At 42.5% G+C, this 16,944-nt stretch overlaps 1 protein-coding gene across 2 annotated transcripts; it reads left to right on the top strand.

Annotated features, from left to right (window-relative positions):
• The first annotated feature begins 795 nt into the window (after window positions 1-795).
• Window positions 796-16,865, top strand: PCNX4 (pecanex 4). Of its 2 annotated transcripts, XM_059850536.1 has the most exons (11): window positions 796-918; window positions 4,061-4,787; window positions 6,437-6,616; window positions 6,705-7,219; window positions 8,036-8,136; window positions 8,285-8,407; window positions 8,632-8,995; window positions 11,870-11,973; window positions 12,403-13,439; window positions 13,916-14,102; window positions 14,882-16,865. In XM_059850536.1, exons 2-11 carry the CDS (start codon window positions 4,099-4,101, stop codon window positions 15,131-15,133), a joined length of 3,552 nt encoding a protein of 1,183 aa, XP_059706519.1. In that variant the 5' UTR covers window positions 796-918; window positions 4,061-4,098; the 3' UTR covers window positions 15,134-16,865. The 2 variants fall into 2 exon arrangements, with proteins under 2 accessions (XP_059706519.1, XP_059706520.1); XM_059850537.1 differs by lacking the exon at window positions 6,437-6,616.
• The last annotated feature ends 79 nt before the right edge of the window (window positions 16,866-16,944 follow it).

Here is a 16,944-nt window from a genome sequence, read left to right as displayed (position 1 = left end):
GACATGTGTGCCCTGGTGTTAATAAACTGAATTATACATTTTAGTATTATTAGATATGAATTATATTAAGCGTGCTGTTAAATATTCTCAGTGTTTAATGGGTGTAATTTGAAGGGGTACTGCAGCATTTGGATTTATATTTCAGTTTGTCACTGAATGCTCCATTTGACTTAACCAAGAAGAAAAAAGAATGAATTTGGTTCTGAAGCTAAAACCAGTGTTCATATCTTGAATTAATTAACACATAAAGGCCATTATTATTCAAGATTTAGGGAACTTTGGGGGGTACTCTGTTATGATGTCAGATTGCTGGAGACCTCGCTCTCTTTAAGCCCCTGACAGGAGTGTGAAGGCAGGTGGGGATCGGCATCTGCTTCCAGGGAACAAGGGACAGGATGAGAGGGCACAGTCTGAAGATGTACCAGGGGCGGTAAACTGGACATTAGAGGAATTTCTTCCAGGAAGGAAGATCAGACATTGGAATGGGCCGGCCAGGGAAGCGGCGGAGTTACGGCTCCCGGAGGTGTTCAAGACTGGCCGGGCACTCAGTGCCGTGGTCTGGCCACGGGCTGGACTCGATGATGCCAGAGGTCTTTTCCACCCGGATCCATTCTGGGATGCTGCGGGGCCCTGCCGGTAGTGAGGGAGCAGAGCACCGCGGCCCCTCAGCGCTCCGGTACCGACCCGGCCGTGAGCAGCGCCGGGAGCGGGCCCGGGGCTGGCCGGAGCCATTTCCCGCAGGCGGCGCGTCCCCACCGCCTACCTCAGGCGGGCAAAATGGCGGCGGCCTCTGAGGGGCGGGAAAAAGGGGCGGGCAGAGAACGGGAGGGCTCCGCCATCCTCCTCCTCCTCCTTCTCCCAGCGCCGGCTCGGGCCCGTGCCCTGCCGCCCCCTGCCCGCTCCGAGCCCGGGCCACAGGTAGGTGCCGTCCCCGCCGAGGCTCCTTGCCGCGGGTTTGCCCCCCGGTCCTTCCCCTCCGGAGACCGCAGAGGTGTTTTTTGTAGTCGTTGGCTGTTGGGTGTTTTTATTCAGAGCCTGCAGAAGAGGTGAGGGGAGCTGGGTGGGTGGGAGGCGTGGTGGCCCCGGTGGGAGCCCCTCTGGCCAGGGGCAGCCGTGCCTCGGGAGGAGGAGGCCAGCGACCCTTCCCAAAGGTGATCCCGGGATGCTCATCCCATAACTGGATGGGATGTGTTGTCCTAAATGCTGTGTCCCCTGGGGAATGGAGTCAACGCTGCTGAGCAGGGGCTCGCAGCCTGATCCTCCTGGCTGGAAGCTGGCCTGCAGCACAGTGGGGTCTTTAGCCATGGATGCTCTTCCAGGGAATCTTTAATCCGGCGTGTGGGCACGGGGTGTATCTGGATTTGGTGGGAGAGGGGTTGCCACAGCCTCCCCTTCACCTCCCACCTGTTCCTGCTTGGCCAGCAGGTGGTTTGTAACCTCAACCCTTAAACACCTGTAAGATCACCGAGGTAAGGATTTTTAAGCCTTGTGTTTTTCAGTTGCTTAGGTGGCAGACAGCTGTACACATGCTCTGTAATCTGCTAAAAATAAAAGCAGACCAAACTCAGCTGATCCAGCATTAGCCCACGTGAAGGATGGTGTTCATTTAGACAAAAATTTGTGCCCTCTTGTGAATTCCTGCCTGATTTTGTGGCCAATATATTTGTTTTTTCCCCTTTGTAGTAAGGGCACAACGAGGTTATTGCGAGGAAAACTTGTGAAGTGACTTTGTGGTGTTCAAGCCCTTTTTCCATCCTTGCTGTGATAGCATCCAAGTGGCACGGATTCCCCTCGGTGATGAGAGACTGTTGTGTTAGGGGTTGTTTGGGTATCCAGGCTAGTTGTCAAAGTGGGGCTGGGCCTGTATGTCAGGAATGTGTATTGAAGCCAGGTCCTGTAAACACTCACAAATGTGTGGAGCCTTGTTGCTAGGGCTTTGCACAGGAATAAGTCATGGATGAGTCCCTCTTTGAAGTCCTGATGTGCTTCCTGAGTAGTTGGAAGCCAGGAGAACAGCAGAGGGAAGAGTTTCCATAGTTAGTGAGCTTCAGCAAATAAATTCTCCTCTTTTTATGGCTCGTTTTGGAGCAGAGCCAAGTGGAACTATATTGTTTATGTGCGTAGATTCGTGTGTCTCACACAAAGATGCCTATTGTTTACACAGAAACTGTAAGAGGAATGTTTTGTTAACATTCACTTAGCAATATAAACTGACAAACACAAATGCAGACTGGAACTTGAAACAAAATTAGCCCTTCTCAGAGCAGAAAAACACAGCTGCCCAAAAACTGTTTTTCAAGGAAAACTCTGCACCTATTGGTTCTATGTTTTCTTTTTAAACTCAGCTTCTGTCATTTCCATGCCTATAAATCTACTGCATGTAACTATCCCAGCAACTTAAGCTCCATGTCCATGCACCCTCTAAACAGTGCTTATTTTGCTAAAGAAGATTGATTCAGTTGTGATATTTTATAATTACATTTGAAATTTGTTTTTAGTTGGGTGTGTCCCTGTTGTATTTTCAAATTCCTGAGCTGACTGGGATGAATTCCCCTCTCCATTGCCAACATGTGTCTTTTCCATTAGCTCCAGTAGGACTGACTGCTGCCTTCTCCTTACATTTAAGAAACTTTCAGTGGCTTAAAATAGTTGGACCAAAAAAATTGTTTTTTCAATATTTTATTGAAAAAAAAACCCCAAAAAATCCACAGCCTACATAACGAGTAGTTACAGAGCCTGTGGGGTCCTGCTTTCCATGATGGAGTGTATTGACTTAGTGGATGTAGCATATAAATTTTCAGTCATGATAATGCATAAAATCTCATTTGCACTGTTTCCAAATTAATTCCCCAATGATCAGCATCTACCAACATTCAAGTGACTGAGACCTGTTTAAATAAATGGGGTGAATTGTTCTCAGAATGACTCAGAAAGGTTTGGTATTGTAGAAAAAAGGGATCACAGTAGTTTGAGGACTCTGTGGCAGCCAGATGTTTAATTTTTAATGTCTCACCAGTGATGGCAATGGGTATTCATCAGATTGTTCAGCTCCAGTGGAAGAAAGTCAGTCAGAATTTCTGTCCTTGCACATCTCCTAATGCACAGCATCTCTTTTTTAGAGTTATTATTAATGACATCGGCACTGCTTTTTTTGTGCTGTTTCTTTCACCCTGTTTCTTAGCTTGGGTATTTCTGCCTGTCACTCATAGATTCTTGCTTTCATGATTAGTAGCCTAGAATAATATTTGAATATCATGGTTATCACCTTACATTCATTGTTTCTACATTGCCTGATCCTTTCTGAATGAGCATTCAAACCTATTTCTGTTTGATGGGTTGTTGTAAATGTCTACAGGTATCTTTTTTTCCTTTCTTTCAGCTTTTTCCATTGAAACCTAGAAGAATATATGCTAATTCTGCTACAACTCACAAGTATTATTTGGTTTTTGGGTTTTTTTTTTTCAATTTATATGTTTTAGGAAGCAGAAAGTAAACTGTTTATTTTACTTTACACTGAGATCCTGTCCTGCAGCTGGGCTGTGTTGGGAGGACAGTAACAATGCTGATGTGGAAAACAGTTTGTAATACTTTAACATATTTATGTAGAAAAAGCTTTATTGCATAACACTTTAGGTTTTTTTTATCTGTAAAAAAGGTCCCTGAGTCCCTGCACTTGTGTGACTGTTCACTGGAATCACAGACTCTGTATGCAGAGATCCTTAACAGGGTTTGGAATTGGAGGTCTGTGGCAAGGTGTGATTGGAATCAGATTGGGTGGGAAGAATGTCAGTTTTAGGAAGGCATTCTGATGGGGAGATGGGTTGGTTTTGTCATCTCCCAAGAACAGCTTATATATTTTTATTTGCAAGCTTCAGATGAAAGAATGTGTTCACATTTTAAAATAGCTGTTTGCTTAGCAGTTGTATTCTGAGAAATTCTAACAGCAACATGTCAGAGTTCCACTGTAGCTTGGTAAATAAAAAGAAGACACAAGAATTTCCTGGGTTGTGAGTTCCAGAATCAGTAATGTGTCTGTGTGTTCCTTGCTGTTTTCCTACAGGAAAGATGATCCCCAGCCAGCACTCCTGAGCCACGAGGATGGGGCCAGATGTACCCCTGCTCAATGACTACAAGCAGGAGTTCTTCTTGAAGCGCTTCCCTCAGACTCTGCTGGGAGGTCCTAGGTTCAAATTAGGCTACTGTGCCCCTCCTTACATCTATGTGAACCAGATCATCCTTTTCCTGACACCATGGCTTTGGGGAGGAGTGGGAACACTCCTGTACCAGCTGGGAGTGATGAAGGACTTCTGCACTGCAGCGCTGTCGGGAGGACTCATGTTTGTTACTGCACTTGCTCTTCAGATGACAAACCTCTATGCAAAGCAGAAAACAGTGACAGTAGAAAGAATGCAAATTCAGAATACCCTGACAGATGAAGATGAGTTTGAATTTTCCAGCTGTGTAGGTTCAGAGACAGTAAAATTTATTATTCCTGGCAAGAAGTACATAATCAACACTGTATTCCATTCCCTTCTGGCAGGGGTATTGTGTGGGCTGGGAACTTGGTATTTGCTGCCAAACAGAATAACCTTGTTATATAGCAACATTGGAGGAACTGTTGTGATCTTTGTGTTTGGATGGGTGACCATATGTATAGGAGAGTATTCATTAATCATAAACACAGCCACTGAAACAGCCACTTTCCAAGCACTGGATACTTATGAAATCACTGCTCTGATGAGACCTTTCTACATTTTTGTCTTTATTGCAGTGGATCTTGCACACAGGTAAACGTAATAATGCATTTAGCCACTTAAAGTGGTGGTTATTCTGTGTATTTTTGATGGGAAGGGTTAAATTATTCTTCTGAGGAAAATTTATTTTGAGATTCTAATCAACTGTAGTAACTTCAAAGGAAGAAGATTGATGCATATGTGATAAAAATTGAGGTTCTATGCTGTGTATAAAAGGTTCTTAAATTTTTATAGCATCCCATGTAAACTAGGAAGAGCAGTTCGTAGAGATAGCTAAAACTATCTTCTACCATGTTATTTTTCATATTTTTGTATTGGAGCATTTGCAAATATATCCTTTTAAAGGATGTGTTTTGAAAACACATGTTCCTGACCTGGAATCATAAATCTAAATACTGCAAGCTTCAGGATTACAGGATTTATATCCAGATTTCATCCTGGAATACTTTCTAATTTAAGCTCTGTAAAGTGATAGCAGAGGCTTTTATACAACAGGCAAAAACATAACAAAAGAAAAAAAAAAAAAAAAAACAAAAACCTCTGAATTTGGTTTTAATGAATGGATAAGCAAATGGGAGTATTGCTATGGCTTTGTGATACAGATTTTGAACTTGGATTTTTAAATGCTTTTCCAATACCAAAGAGCTGTGTCAGTCTACAAATTAGGAGAGTCACATTTCTGTTTTTCAGATGTGTCTTAGCTGAAGTATTTGTAGAGTCAGGGTCCTAAAACAAGATGCTTTTAGATTTACTCTCTGCATTCTTTCTCCCTGTTCTCCCTGTCAGGTGACATTTATAGCACTTTGTCACATGTACATATTTTATGGTTGGGGTACTATAGATACATTGAAAAGAAATGTGTTTCAATTTGCTGGTTTTGCACTGGAAAGTGTCCTTGTTAATGATTTACCCTAACTGCCACTTCAGGTGAGGTATGAGAATTATACATGTGGTCTTGGACTCCAAATTCTTCTATTCAATTTCCTGAGGAGAAGATTTAGACATTGTCAAAATTCCTGATAAAATTCCTCTGAGGCTTGCTTACTTATTAAAAAGGAGGGAGAAACCAAATATTTTGGCAGTCTACCACCTTTAGCTGGTAAATGCGTATAGTTTAGAATTTATGCAAATTTCTAATACTGATCTTTGTCGTTTTGCAGGAAGATTTTGACATTTTTATGTAGAAATAAACCCTCTTTAGGAATATACAATTTTATCTGTGGGTGTACAGGCAGCATGCCAGTTGTTCTAGAGTTAAAGCTTAGATCTTGGGCCTTGAAACTGTGTACAATTTTGCTTTTCTGTTTCTGAAAAAATACTTTACAATTTTTTGTTAAACAGTCAAGACAGGGGAGCCTCTGGACCTTTCTTTTTTGCACAAGTGTTTTTTCAGTGTATTATCACAGCAGTAACAAAAATAATTGGGATAATTGCATCACTGTATTCATATGAAGGCTTCAGATCTTTTAAATGAAAATTTATGTGTTCTAATTAATGTGTTACTGTCCCAAGCATAAATACATGTCCTTTTTTTTCCTTTTAAGAGATACTCATTAGGTTTTATAGGTTGAATGTGTAAGGTTTTTAATTTGGGATTTGCTGTAGTATTAAGCAGGAAGCCTTCCCACATTGAAGTTATTTTTCCTTTCACAGAAGTCAAATCCATTTCTTCTTTTATCCAGGTTTGCTGTCAACGCACCCATTCTAGAGCAGACCAACCAGATTTTGCACATCCTGTTTCTTTTTCTGCCATTCTTGTGGGCAATGGGAATTCTGCCTCCACTTGATGCACTTTTTCTCTGGGGAATGGAACAACTGTTGGAGTTTGGACTAGGAGGTTCACCTATGTCAAGTAACACCAAGTAAATGTTTATACAATTGTAAAATATATCAGTATTGTTTATAACCTTTTTCTTTTCAAGCAAATCTTCTTTATTTTCTCCTTCACAGGTTGTTAGTAATGTTTCTCATTTCTGCTGGAACAGCAATAGCATCGTATTTCATTCCCAGCCCCCTCGGTGTGATCCTCTTCATGACTGGATTTGGGTTCATACTGAGTCTTAACCTAAGTGAGATTGGGTTTGCCTTCAAACACACCATGATCAGCCATTTAGCCTCCAGCAAATCTAAAACTGCTCACAGAGGTCTTAGAATACAATTTGGGTGGAGGGAATTGATTTTCTATGTGACTGTGTTGGCATTTGCTCTCACAGAAGCGAGCCTGCTGCATCAATTTGCAGGCTCCTCATCATTTTCCCAAGCCAGATCCCAGGCCATAGCAAGTTACATTCTGATCCTATTACTCGTAATTATGTGGATTCTTAGAGAGATTCAGAGAGTGTACTTGTTTGGAGTCTTCAGAAACCCTTTTTACCCAAAGGATGTCAGGACTGTGGCTGTGTTCATGGAGAAGCAAAGAAGGCTAATGAAAGTTGGTGTTGTCAGGAGGATTTTACTAACACTAGGTAGGAATACACCACTGTCTGTTGTATGTTAGATGATGCTTGTAGGGAGATTGAAACTCTAGAATTGCTGTATGTGCAAGATTCTGTGAATGAACCAAGGGAAACCAAGTGGCTGGAAATACTTGTTGATGTCTTGTTAAATTGTGCATTGAGGTCAAAATTACTGGTCCAGCATATTTGAAAGTGATTAAATTTGAAAGTGATTTTATTTACTTATTTTATAGGGGTGAACCTAAAAAATTGAGCCTTTTAAAAGCCCGGCTGAGAAAGCAGGGCCTTTTTAAAGGATTTTAGTTACAACTGCAGTACCTGCTTTTCAAAAGATGTACTTGAAAACAAAATGAGTTGAAAGTCTTCAAGCTGACCAAATATTTGGTTCTTAGAGCTTGCTAGTAAAGGAAAGAGCCTCCTTTCTGGTAGGTTAGAGACAAATGCATCTACTTTGAGGGAATAAAAAATTAATTTAAATTATTTTGTTTCATAAAGAAGCATTAGTTTGGGGAAATACATTGATAACTGCTATTCCATGTTTATTTTTACTTATTTGAGTATTCTCTTGGAGAAACAAATAAAGGATAAAGGAACTAATAGCAAGTAAGAACTAAGCATCAATGTAAATGTTTGTTTTCCTGGGCCATTAGTGCAAATAAATTGTTTGATATCATGGGAGTGTAATACAAAGAGGAGTTTGTGATGATAAAGGGAAGGTTTCTCTTTTTGTGCTGGGATTTCCATCCTGCAGTAAGACTGCTTACCTCTGTTGACTTTTGTTACATTTTTGGAAGGAGGTCAGTGATTCTTTTGTTTCAATTGCAGTGTCTCCATTTGCTATGATAGCATTCCTGTCTCTTGACCATTCACTACAAAACCTGCATTCTGTGTCTGTGTCCATTGGATTCACAAGGATGTTCAGAATGGTAATTTGAATTTTAAATATGTTAGCCTTAGAAATGTTCTTCTACATGACTTGAGAACCAAGGTGACCTGGAAGAAATATTCCAGGTCATGAAAGCACGAGATAATAGATGTGCTTTTTAATGTGTTTCTAACATATCTCTATTTTAGGTCTGGCAAAATACAGAAAATGCCTTACTAGACATGGTGGTTGTATCAGCAGCACAAATGTTGGTGTTTAATCCAGACCTCTGGTGGAACAGGAGCCTCGATACAGGAATCAAACTCTTGCTGGTAATGGTCATATTGTAAATTTGGCAGATAATTATCTGAAGTCTCTGTTTCTCTTGGAGAATTACAACAGGAGCCAGGACCCAGCAGATAGAAGTTGAAAACTCTACTAAGATATATTCTCACACCAAGCAATGATAGCCATGCTTCACTTTCATAAAATTACTGTAGCTTTGCCGAGTGTGCTACAGGCTACAAACCCTGTGCTTCCTGCCTGTGTGCCACAGGTGGGTCTCCTGCGGGATCGGCTGTTCCAGTTCCTCTCCAAGCTGCACTTTGCCATCGCCATCCTCCTGACCTCGTGGACGGAGAAGAAGCAGCGCCGCAGATCCAGCGCCACCCTGATCGCGCTCAACGTCGCCTTCTTCCCCATCCTGCTGGCCCTGGTGGCCGTCTCAGCCCTGCTTTCCTCTCCCCTGCTGCCGCTCTTCACCCTGCCCGTGTTCCTGGTGGGCTTCCCCCGGCCCCTGCGGAGCTGGCCGGGCCCCGCGGGCGGCACCGCCTGCGTCTGCTCCGACACCGTCTACTACCGGCAGCTCGTGCCCGGCCTGGCCGTGGCGCTGCAGTCCGCGCTGGCGGCCGGCGGCCTGGGTACGTACAGGCAACACAAATACTGCAGCTACATATTGCAGGAAACGTGGTTTTCCACCCAGACCCCTTGGGATCGGATCCCTCCCAAGGCCCCAAAACCCCTTGGGATCGGATGCCTCCCAAGGCCCCAGACCCCTTGGGATCGCGTCCCTCCCAAGGCCCCAAAACCCCTTGGGATTGGATCCCTCCCAAGGCCCCAAAACCCCTTGGGATCGGATCCCTCCCAAGGCCCCAAAACCCCTTGGGATCGGATCCCTCCCAAGGCCCCAGATCCCCTTGGGATCGGATCCCTCCCAAGGCCCCAGATCCCCTTGGGATCGGATCCCTCCCAAGGCCCCAGAACCCCTTGGGATCGGATCCCTCCCAAGGCCCCAAAACCCTTGGGATCGGATCCCTCTGAAGGGAGGAGAATCCATGGCTGAAAACCACATTTCACAGCTGGGTTAAATCTGATATTCAGAGATTGCTCGGGAAAAAGTGGTTAATTTTATCCTTCTTGTACAACCAGCAATAGGACAAAGGGAAAGAATAGAAGAGCTACAAGTTGCAGCAGGGGAAGTTCGGGTTAGATATTGGGAAAAATTTCTTCACTGGACAAATGGTTAAGCATTGGAACAGGCTCCCCAGGGAGGTGGTGGAGTTGCCATCGCTGGGAGCATTCAAGAAACAAGTAGATGTAGCAGTTTGTGAAATGGTTTCATGGACATGGTGGTATTCAGTCAAAGGCTGGGCTTGATGATCTGGGAGATCTTTTCCAGCTAATGATTCTACTATGTCTACTTGTTACAATCCTACAAAAAAATAAATCTTTTGTTACCTTTAAGGAGAGACTAAATGGTGCTGAAACAGTATCAATGCAAATCTTTCTATACTGAATAAAAAGGATGGAATGCATTGATCCCACCTAACTGGAGGCAGTAAATTGGGTTCTTTAACCAGACAGCATAGGGAAGGATGTGTGTCATTCTGCACTCTGTAGGTCTGTCTGTCTCTGCATCAATCCCATTCCTCAGCATCCAGAAGGTGACTTTGCTAATTTGGCTGTGTTAATTGGTTATGGTGAATATTGACTGGATGTTTGTGAAATACATGATGTAGCCTAAGCAGCAGTAAACAGCTGAGAACAAATCCATAAGATAATGGATAAGATTTAATGTCATATCTTATACAGGCTGTTGAGGTGGGATTGTAGCAGCACTTGTGGGTTTACAGTGTGCTAAAGGCATTGTGATGGGGTTTTCACAGATTTACAGAGACAGAGGTGAAGAAATGCCCAGTCTTTTTCCCAGCAGGAGACAAAGTAACTGTTTTGAAATTGCAAGGTCATTTTCTTGAGAAACAGCCTTTGTGTAACCTAAATAATCAAAAGATTGTAGCCCTTAGACAAGAGGCAAATATTTACATAAGCCTCTTAGAAAATGGCTTATGGCTGGAAAAAGTGCCCTAATATTTGAAGGCAGTGGAAGTTAACCTTAATCATGCTTTTCTGAAGAATATATCCAGGTGCTTTACTAAGAAATATGTGCTGCACTTGCATCACTGGTTAGAGAGGTACTCAATAAAATCAGGAAGTCTTTTTCTCTAAAGGATACTTCAGTTTGTCTACTGCATTAGTCCATTATGTTTTCTATTTACAATAGATATATTTATTATAATAATATATAGCTGTCATATATATATATATATGTTATCTATCTTTTATATCTATCTATATTTTATATACATACATATTTTAATAGGGGTTTTTCCCCCCATTCCCATCATGACTGTGGTGGCATGTATGCCTTAGAATAAATAATTTAAAATGCTAGTCTTGAGGGGTAAAAAGTCTCTTCTTTAATGGGAAAATCTGTGAATGAATGTCTTGAAGCAAGAAAAACTGTGCTGTTCTCAGATGAGTTCAAAAGGAAGTGATTCCACTGTGTGTGTCACTAATTTAAACCCATAGTTTTTTTTGTGTAAAGGAGTTTTAGTAGTTTTAACTGCTAGCAAGAAAGGAATTAAAGTCTTTGCAAAATGTTAGCAAGAAAATGCACTTCATTAGCTCAGTGGGTTAGAAAAGGTTACTTAAATTTTAACTACTGCTTAATGGTTGGTTTCACTGATGTCACCTTACAACATTTTAAAACTAAAATGTTCTGCAAGTGAGTGGTCACCAGCCATGAGTGACAGCAGAAGCAGGTCATAAACTGGCAGAAAATGTCATGCTTAAGAATAGAACCATTGTGTTATGAAGATTGACATTCAGCTATAGTTCAAATAAAATATAACCACCAGTTCTTAGGAAATTTGGCATTGCTCTTTTTGTGACATAGGTAAAAAAAAGAAAAAGTTTGGGTTGGTTTTATATGTTTGTTTTTGGTTTGGTTTTTTTTTTTAGAATACTAATTTGCTGTTGTTCAGGACCTGATTTTCAAATTCCAGTTTGGAATGTGAAAAAAGACTTCCTACTCCACAAAGTGGCCCATTAGGAAACTCCTGTGCTATATAATGATTCTTTAATGTCTTCTCAGTAAGGAGGACTTTAGGTCTCCAGAGAACACTCCAGTGGGAACTATGTGGTTGGAAATGCAGCCAAAAAATGATCTTTAATCATGAAAGTCATCTCTGCAAAGGGAATTGAGGGTGGAGTTGTTTAACCCTGGTCTGGTGTGAATAATGCAGTCCTGCAGTTCTGTGAGGTTTTCCAACTTTCCACAGCTTTTTCAAAGCTGCAATTTCAGCCAGTTTTTTCAATATTCTCAGGGGCTAGTTAGCCAGTGTTAACTGATTGCAGTGCTGATGCAGAAATATTTTGTGTTTGCTGTTGAATCCTTTCCTTGGCATGTAGAAAGGGTAATATGTAGTTTTTATTGGGTTTATTTTCTTGCCTAGGTCTCTCTCTGCCTGGGTCTCATTACTTGTGCCGCTTTCAGGACAGGCTGATGTGGATATTGGTGCTGGAAAAAGGCTTCACATACTGTGGTGTTAACATTAAGGTAATTGCATGCTGAGCACTGAGATGTTGATGTTTGGAAATCATGCAAACATTTTGCTGTGTAACATTTCAGCAGTAACTGATTTACATTTAATTTTCTAAGATGAGTGTTGTACTAATTAGCCATGCAATTTACATGAGTAGCAGATGTGAAATTTTTTATCATTTAGCTTGTGACAGAATATCTTTAATAAGCTGGCTAATAAGATTTGCATGAGGCAAAGATTTATTTAAGAGATTGATCTGTGCCTAATATTGCAGTGAGTGCTTTGATATTGCTGTTATCTCTAGATAGATTTGTAGATTCAGTTGTGGAAATACTGACAATCATCTTGTTCAGAATAATTCTGTTGCAGGCAAACAGCTTGCTGGCATTTAAAGTTATATCCTGGTGAAGACTAACAGGAAGCTGTTTTCATGTGTGCTTTAGGGGCTAGAACTGCAGGAAACATCCTGCCATGCTGCTGAAGCTCACAGAGTGGATGAAATTTTTGAAACGGCCTTTGAACATCAGGAGCACACGAGGATTCTGTCTCCCAATCCCCATTTTGGACACATCCTGACTCCCTGTACTGTGGTTCCTGTGCGGCTCTATTCTGATGCCAGGAATGTGTTATCTGGAATAATTGATTCCCATGAGAATTTAAAGCACCTGAAAGATGATTTTGTGAAAGTGCTTGTATGGATGCTTGTCCAGTATTGTTATAAAAAATCCAAGACCTGGGAAAGCCCAGGCAGTGCCAACAAGAACAAACAAGGATCGTTTCCAGAAGAGCAACATAGTGTTGCAGTAAAAGGATCCAGAGCTCTGAGGGAAGAAGACAGCTTTAGTGTTGATACAGTGGAGGACTGGACTGATGACAGTGACATTTTTGATTTTGAACCCAGTTGCAGAACAAGAGACAGAAAAGAACCTGGGCAGTTGGGACTGACACCAAAAGTGCACCTGTCTATTCCAGGGTCTGTAGAAACACAGAGCCAAGATTTCCTACAAGAAATGTCACCAGAAGATAAATTAAACAGGGCTGTGGTGCTTGGGCTGCCTGCTGTGGACAAAGGGAAACAGCCAGAAGTTTTACCTCGTGTAGAATTCAGTTGCTCTTACTCAGAGCTGCTGAGCATCCCTGAAGAGTGGAGAACAGCGCCAGTGCCTTCTTCCAAAGTCAGTGAAATGAGGCAGAGGTTTCCAGAGGAATGGTACCACTTTGTTTTGAGCCAACTGGACTTTTTTCATCTGAAAGAGAAGCCTTCCAGTTTACTCACAGACCTTATGGAAGATAAAGCTCTGAAGGACCTGTACATCCACGGGGTGCTGTCGTGCTGCTTTGGTCTGTTTGGCCTGGATAACGCCGTGCCTGCCCCTCGCCACGTCTTCAGGGCCTACACGGGTGGCATTCCCTGGTCTGCTGGCTTGGACTGGCTAACAGGCAAACCAGAGCTCTTCCAGCTGGCATTAAAAGCATTCAGGTAAAAGAAAACCATTTCCTGAGATTAGAAATTTATATAGAGAAGCATCACTTCATTAATGTTTTGTTAAACCCATATAGTTTAAATTTATTTGTAGGTTTTTCCTATGTAAATACTGCCTGTGGTACAGAGGTTGTTCTTTCTTCTCCACAGCAGCTGCCAACAGTCTGCTGTGTTAACTGGGCAAAAACAACATGTTTTCATTGACCCCAGATCTCAGCAGTTGTGCTGGATTTAGATATTTGGCAGTAACCATCATCAGGCAGTGGGGAAGTGTTGGAGGTGAATGAGAGGTGTTTAAGCTGATGTGTTTTACATGTGGGTGAGCTAAAAGCACACTGAGACTCACTGGCAGTGACTCAGCTGGCAAGCAGTGACAAAGTTGGTGGAGCCTCTCCACCCTCTGTAGCCTGAAGAGCCTTTCTCCCTCCTGTCTTTGCCACACAACTGACTGTGTGATGTTCTGCACCTTTCAGATACACCTTTAAACTTATGCTGGACAAAGCCAGCCTGGGCCCAGTGGAGAACTTCAAAGAGCTGGTGAATTACCTGGAGGGATACGAAAGCGATTGGTACATTGGGCTGGTGTCAGACCTGGAGTGGCAGCAAGCAGTTCTGCAGGAGAAGCCATACCTGTTCTCACTGGGGCATGACCCAAGCATGGTAAGGAGAAGAATTACTAGGTCAAATTTTGGGTTTCTTTTTCACTGTTCTTTTTTTCCCCCCTTGTAATTGTGTTCTAAAACATGAAGGCTCTGCAAGGTTGATTTGTACTAAAGAGGAACTGGCACCACTGTTGTTGAAAACCCCACTGCACTGTTCTTCAGATGCAGCACTATTTCCTGATTAGATTCCAGTGGAGACATTGAACTGGGGGAACTGGTTTATATTTTGCTGTGTTTAAACTGTTCATATAGAGTGCAGCCCTGTTACTGTCATATTTTTTGAAAAATCCTTTTGCCCAAGATTTTCTCCTGGGAAGCTGAGAAGCCTCGGAGAAAAATGAAAACAATAATTATCTCATTTTGCTTCTCCTGTGTTTGCTGCTTTAGAATGTGGTTTAGCAATTGTTTATCCAACAGGTGGTTGTTTGATTGGTTTCATGTGAATTGTTTTTACTTAATGACCAATCACTGTCAGGCTGTGTCAGACTCTGAGGAGTCAGTCACAAGTTTTTAGTTAGGATACTTACAGAAGGCTTAACAAGATACTTTCTCTATTCTTTAGTATAGTTTTAGTATAACATTCTTTTATATCATATCATATCATAAAATAATAAATTAACCTTCTAAAAACATAGAGTCAAGTTCAATTCCTCCTTCGTCCTGAAAGCCCCGAAAATACCACCCAGCCCCAAAGCTTCACTCAGCGCTTTGTAACCAAAACGCTCTTGTCTCTTCTTGGACAGTGTACTGGACATCCTGATCTGTTTGTTCTTGTAGGGAATTTACACGGGGCGAGTCCTCACTCTGCAGGAGCTCTTAGTCCAGGTGGGAAAGCTCAATGCTGAAGCTGTGAGAGGCCAGTGGGCCAACCTGTCCTGGGAGCTGCTCTACGCCACCAACGACGACGAGGAGCGCTACAGCATCCAGGCACACCCGGCCCTGCTGCGCAACCTGACCGTGCAGGCGGCCGACCCGCCCCTGGGCTACCCCGTCTACTCCTCCCAGCTCCTGCAGCTGCCTCTCTTCTAGCCTGTCCTTTCTCAGTGATGGCTGCTGCTGGTTTGTCTTTTTCCTCTGTGTGTTGGAACCAAATGTCCACGCTCCCCTGTGTGCTACAGATCAGGTGCTGCTCTCAGGGTGGCGGTGCCAGGCCAGTGCATGTCCTTGGCACAGAGGTGGTGCTGGCCAGAGCCTTCAGCAGGCAGGAAGGTGGGGACTGGTTTCTTGCTGCTGGAACATGAGACACCATTGCCTGTGTGGCTGATGAGCCACATGCTGAAATTCTCTTCTCCAGCTTAAAGAAAAGCAACATAATTCTTATAATTACCATAATTCTGATCATTAACTATTTTTGGTGCATTCTGATTTACTTTTACTTTTTTTTTCCTTGGACAGGTGACCTGCACTGCCAGTCAGGTTACAGCCTCTTGTAGTGTTGTCAACCCCAGAGCTGGCAACCAAAGTGTACATAGGACTATTTATATGAATTTTTTTATTCTGGCCATTTTATATTGGACTGAGTTCAGTTCTAGTGTTTGTTATATGACTTTCACTGGTCTTCCTTATGTGTAGTAAGTTATCAGCCATGCTTTAACTAAGGGACAATTTTTACCAAACTACTTGTTTTGGTAAAAAGAATTTATATAAACCAGTGTGTGCTCCGACACATTGATAGCCTGGGTGACTTTATTGATGAAAGAAGTAAATGTATATAATTAGGGGACAGAGGACTTTTAAGAACAGATGGTATGATTTCATCTCCTTCTTCCAGTACTCATATATATGATATATATTATATACATCTGTATATATATGTTGTTACTTTCAACCTCTCTCCACCTCCCTAACCAGTCTTCCACAAATGCAGTGAGAGCTTCATGATGGGGGGTGGGTGGAAATCCAGCTAGAAGTATTTATTTTTTTAACCTCACTACAGGCTGGAACAGACTTAGACAGCTGGTTTGTAGCATTACAGGTCACCTTGAAAACAGGTCCAGGTCCAATTTCCAGTGGCTTATTTATCCTGTTCACTGCCACCAGTCTTAGCACATAACTGTGTTTTCTCAGCAAGTGCATGGTTACACTGCAGGCAAATGCTGAGCAGGGAGTAGGTAATTGTATTTCCTACTCCTACAGAATCAATTTACATCAGATCTGCTCTGTAACTGAAGCAGTACTGGTTTGGAGCACCCAGCCTTGTCTGAGTCTGAGCACATTTATTACTTTTACTCCTCACCTTTAAGACCTTTTGTCTCATATGAAATTTACCACAGAACCTTGTCCTTGGCTGCTGGCTGTTCCTTTAGATAGTGGCCAGAAATGGTTCTTAAAAACTATGCAAGTGATGTGGTGGGTTTCTAAAGCAGGTTGGTGCCATGCTGGGCCCTGAGCTGCACCTGGAAATGCAGAGCCATGGCAGTGATGTGGAAGGGGCTTGTAGAGAGCACCTATTTCAGCTCCCTCTCACAAGGAGGCAAATGTTTACTCTGATTTAAAACTTCCAAGGTGAGGAGTGTCATGAACTCCTCAAGCAGTTGCAGTTCTGTGCTGCTTTTGCAGCACCTGGAAAGTTGGAACTATTTTCTAAATCTCATTAACCCTCCCTTGCTCCATTGTAAATTTCTTCCTACTTGTCTTCCGTATGGTCACAAAAAATTTAATTATCTTTTTTTGCAGCAGTCCTTACTCAAAGATGGCTGTAATTTCTGCCCTCATCCTTTGTCTTTTGTAAACTGAATAAACCAGTTGAGAAAGAGCTGAAGAGAGCTGTGATCCTTTTCCCTTCCTTTCTCTGGGTTCTGTCCATCTGGTCCCCAGCCTTGAGGAGAGCTGCTGATAAC

Source organism: Haemorhous mexicanus, chromosome 6, assembly GCF_027477595.1.
Source record: "Haemorhous mexicanus isolate bHaeMex1 chromosome 6, bHaeMex1.pri, whole genome shotgun sequence".
In the NCBI taxonomy this organism is placed as follows: domain Eukaryota; kingdom Metazoa; phylum Chordata; class Aves; order Passeriformes; family Fringillidae; genus Haemorhous; species Haemorhous mexicanus.
This window is presented reverse-complemented; position numbering and strand designations above follow the sequence as displayed.

Coding starts and splice junctions, on each gene's coding strand:
- PCNX4 (XM_059850536.1), top strand. CDS start 4,099: ATGGGGCCAGATGTACCCCTGCTCAATGACTACAAGCAGGAGTTCTTC. Junction 6,617..6,704: donor CCTATGTCAAGTAACACCAA/GTAAATGTTTAT, acceptor TCTCCTTCACAG/GTTGTTAGTAATGTTTCTCA. Junction 8,996..11,869: donor GCTGGCGGCCGGCGGCCTGG/GTACGTACAGGC, acceptor TTTCTTGCCTAG/GTCTCTCTCTGCCTGGGTCT.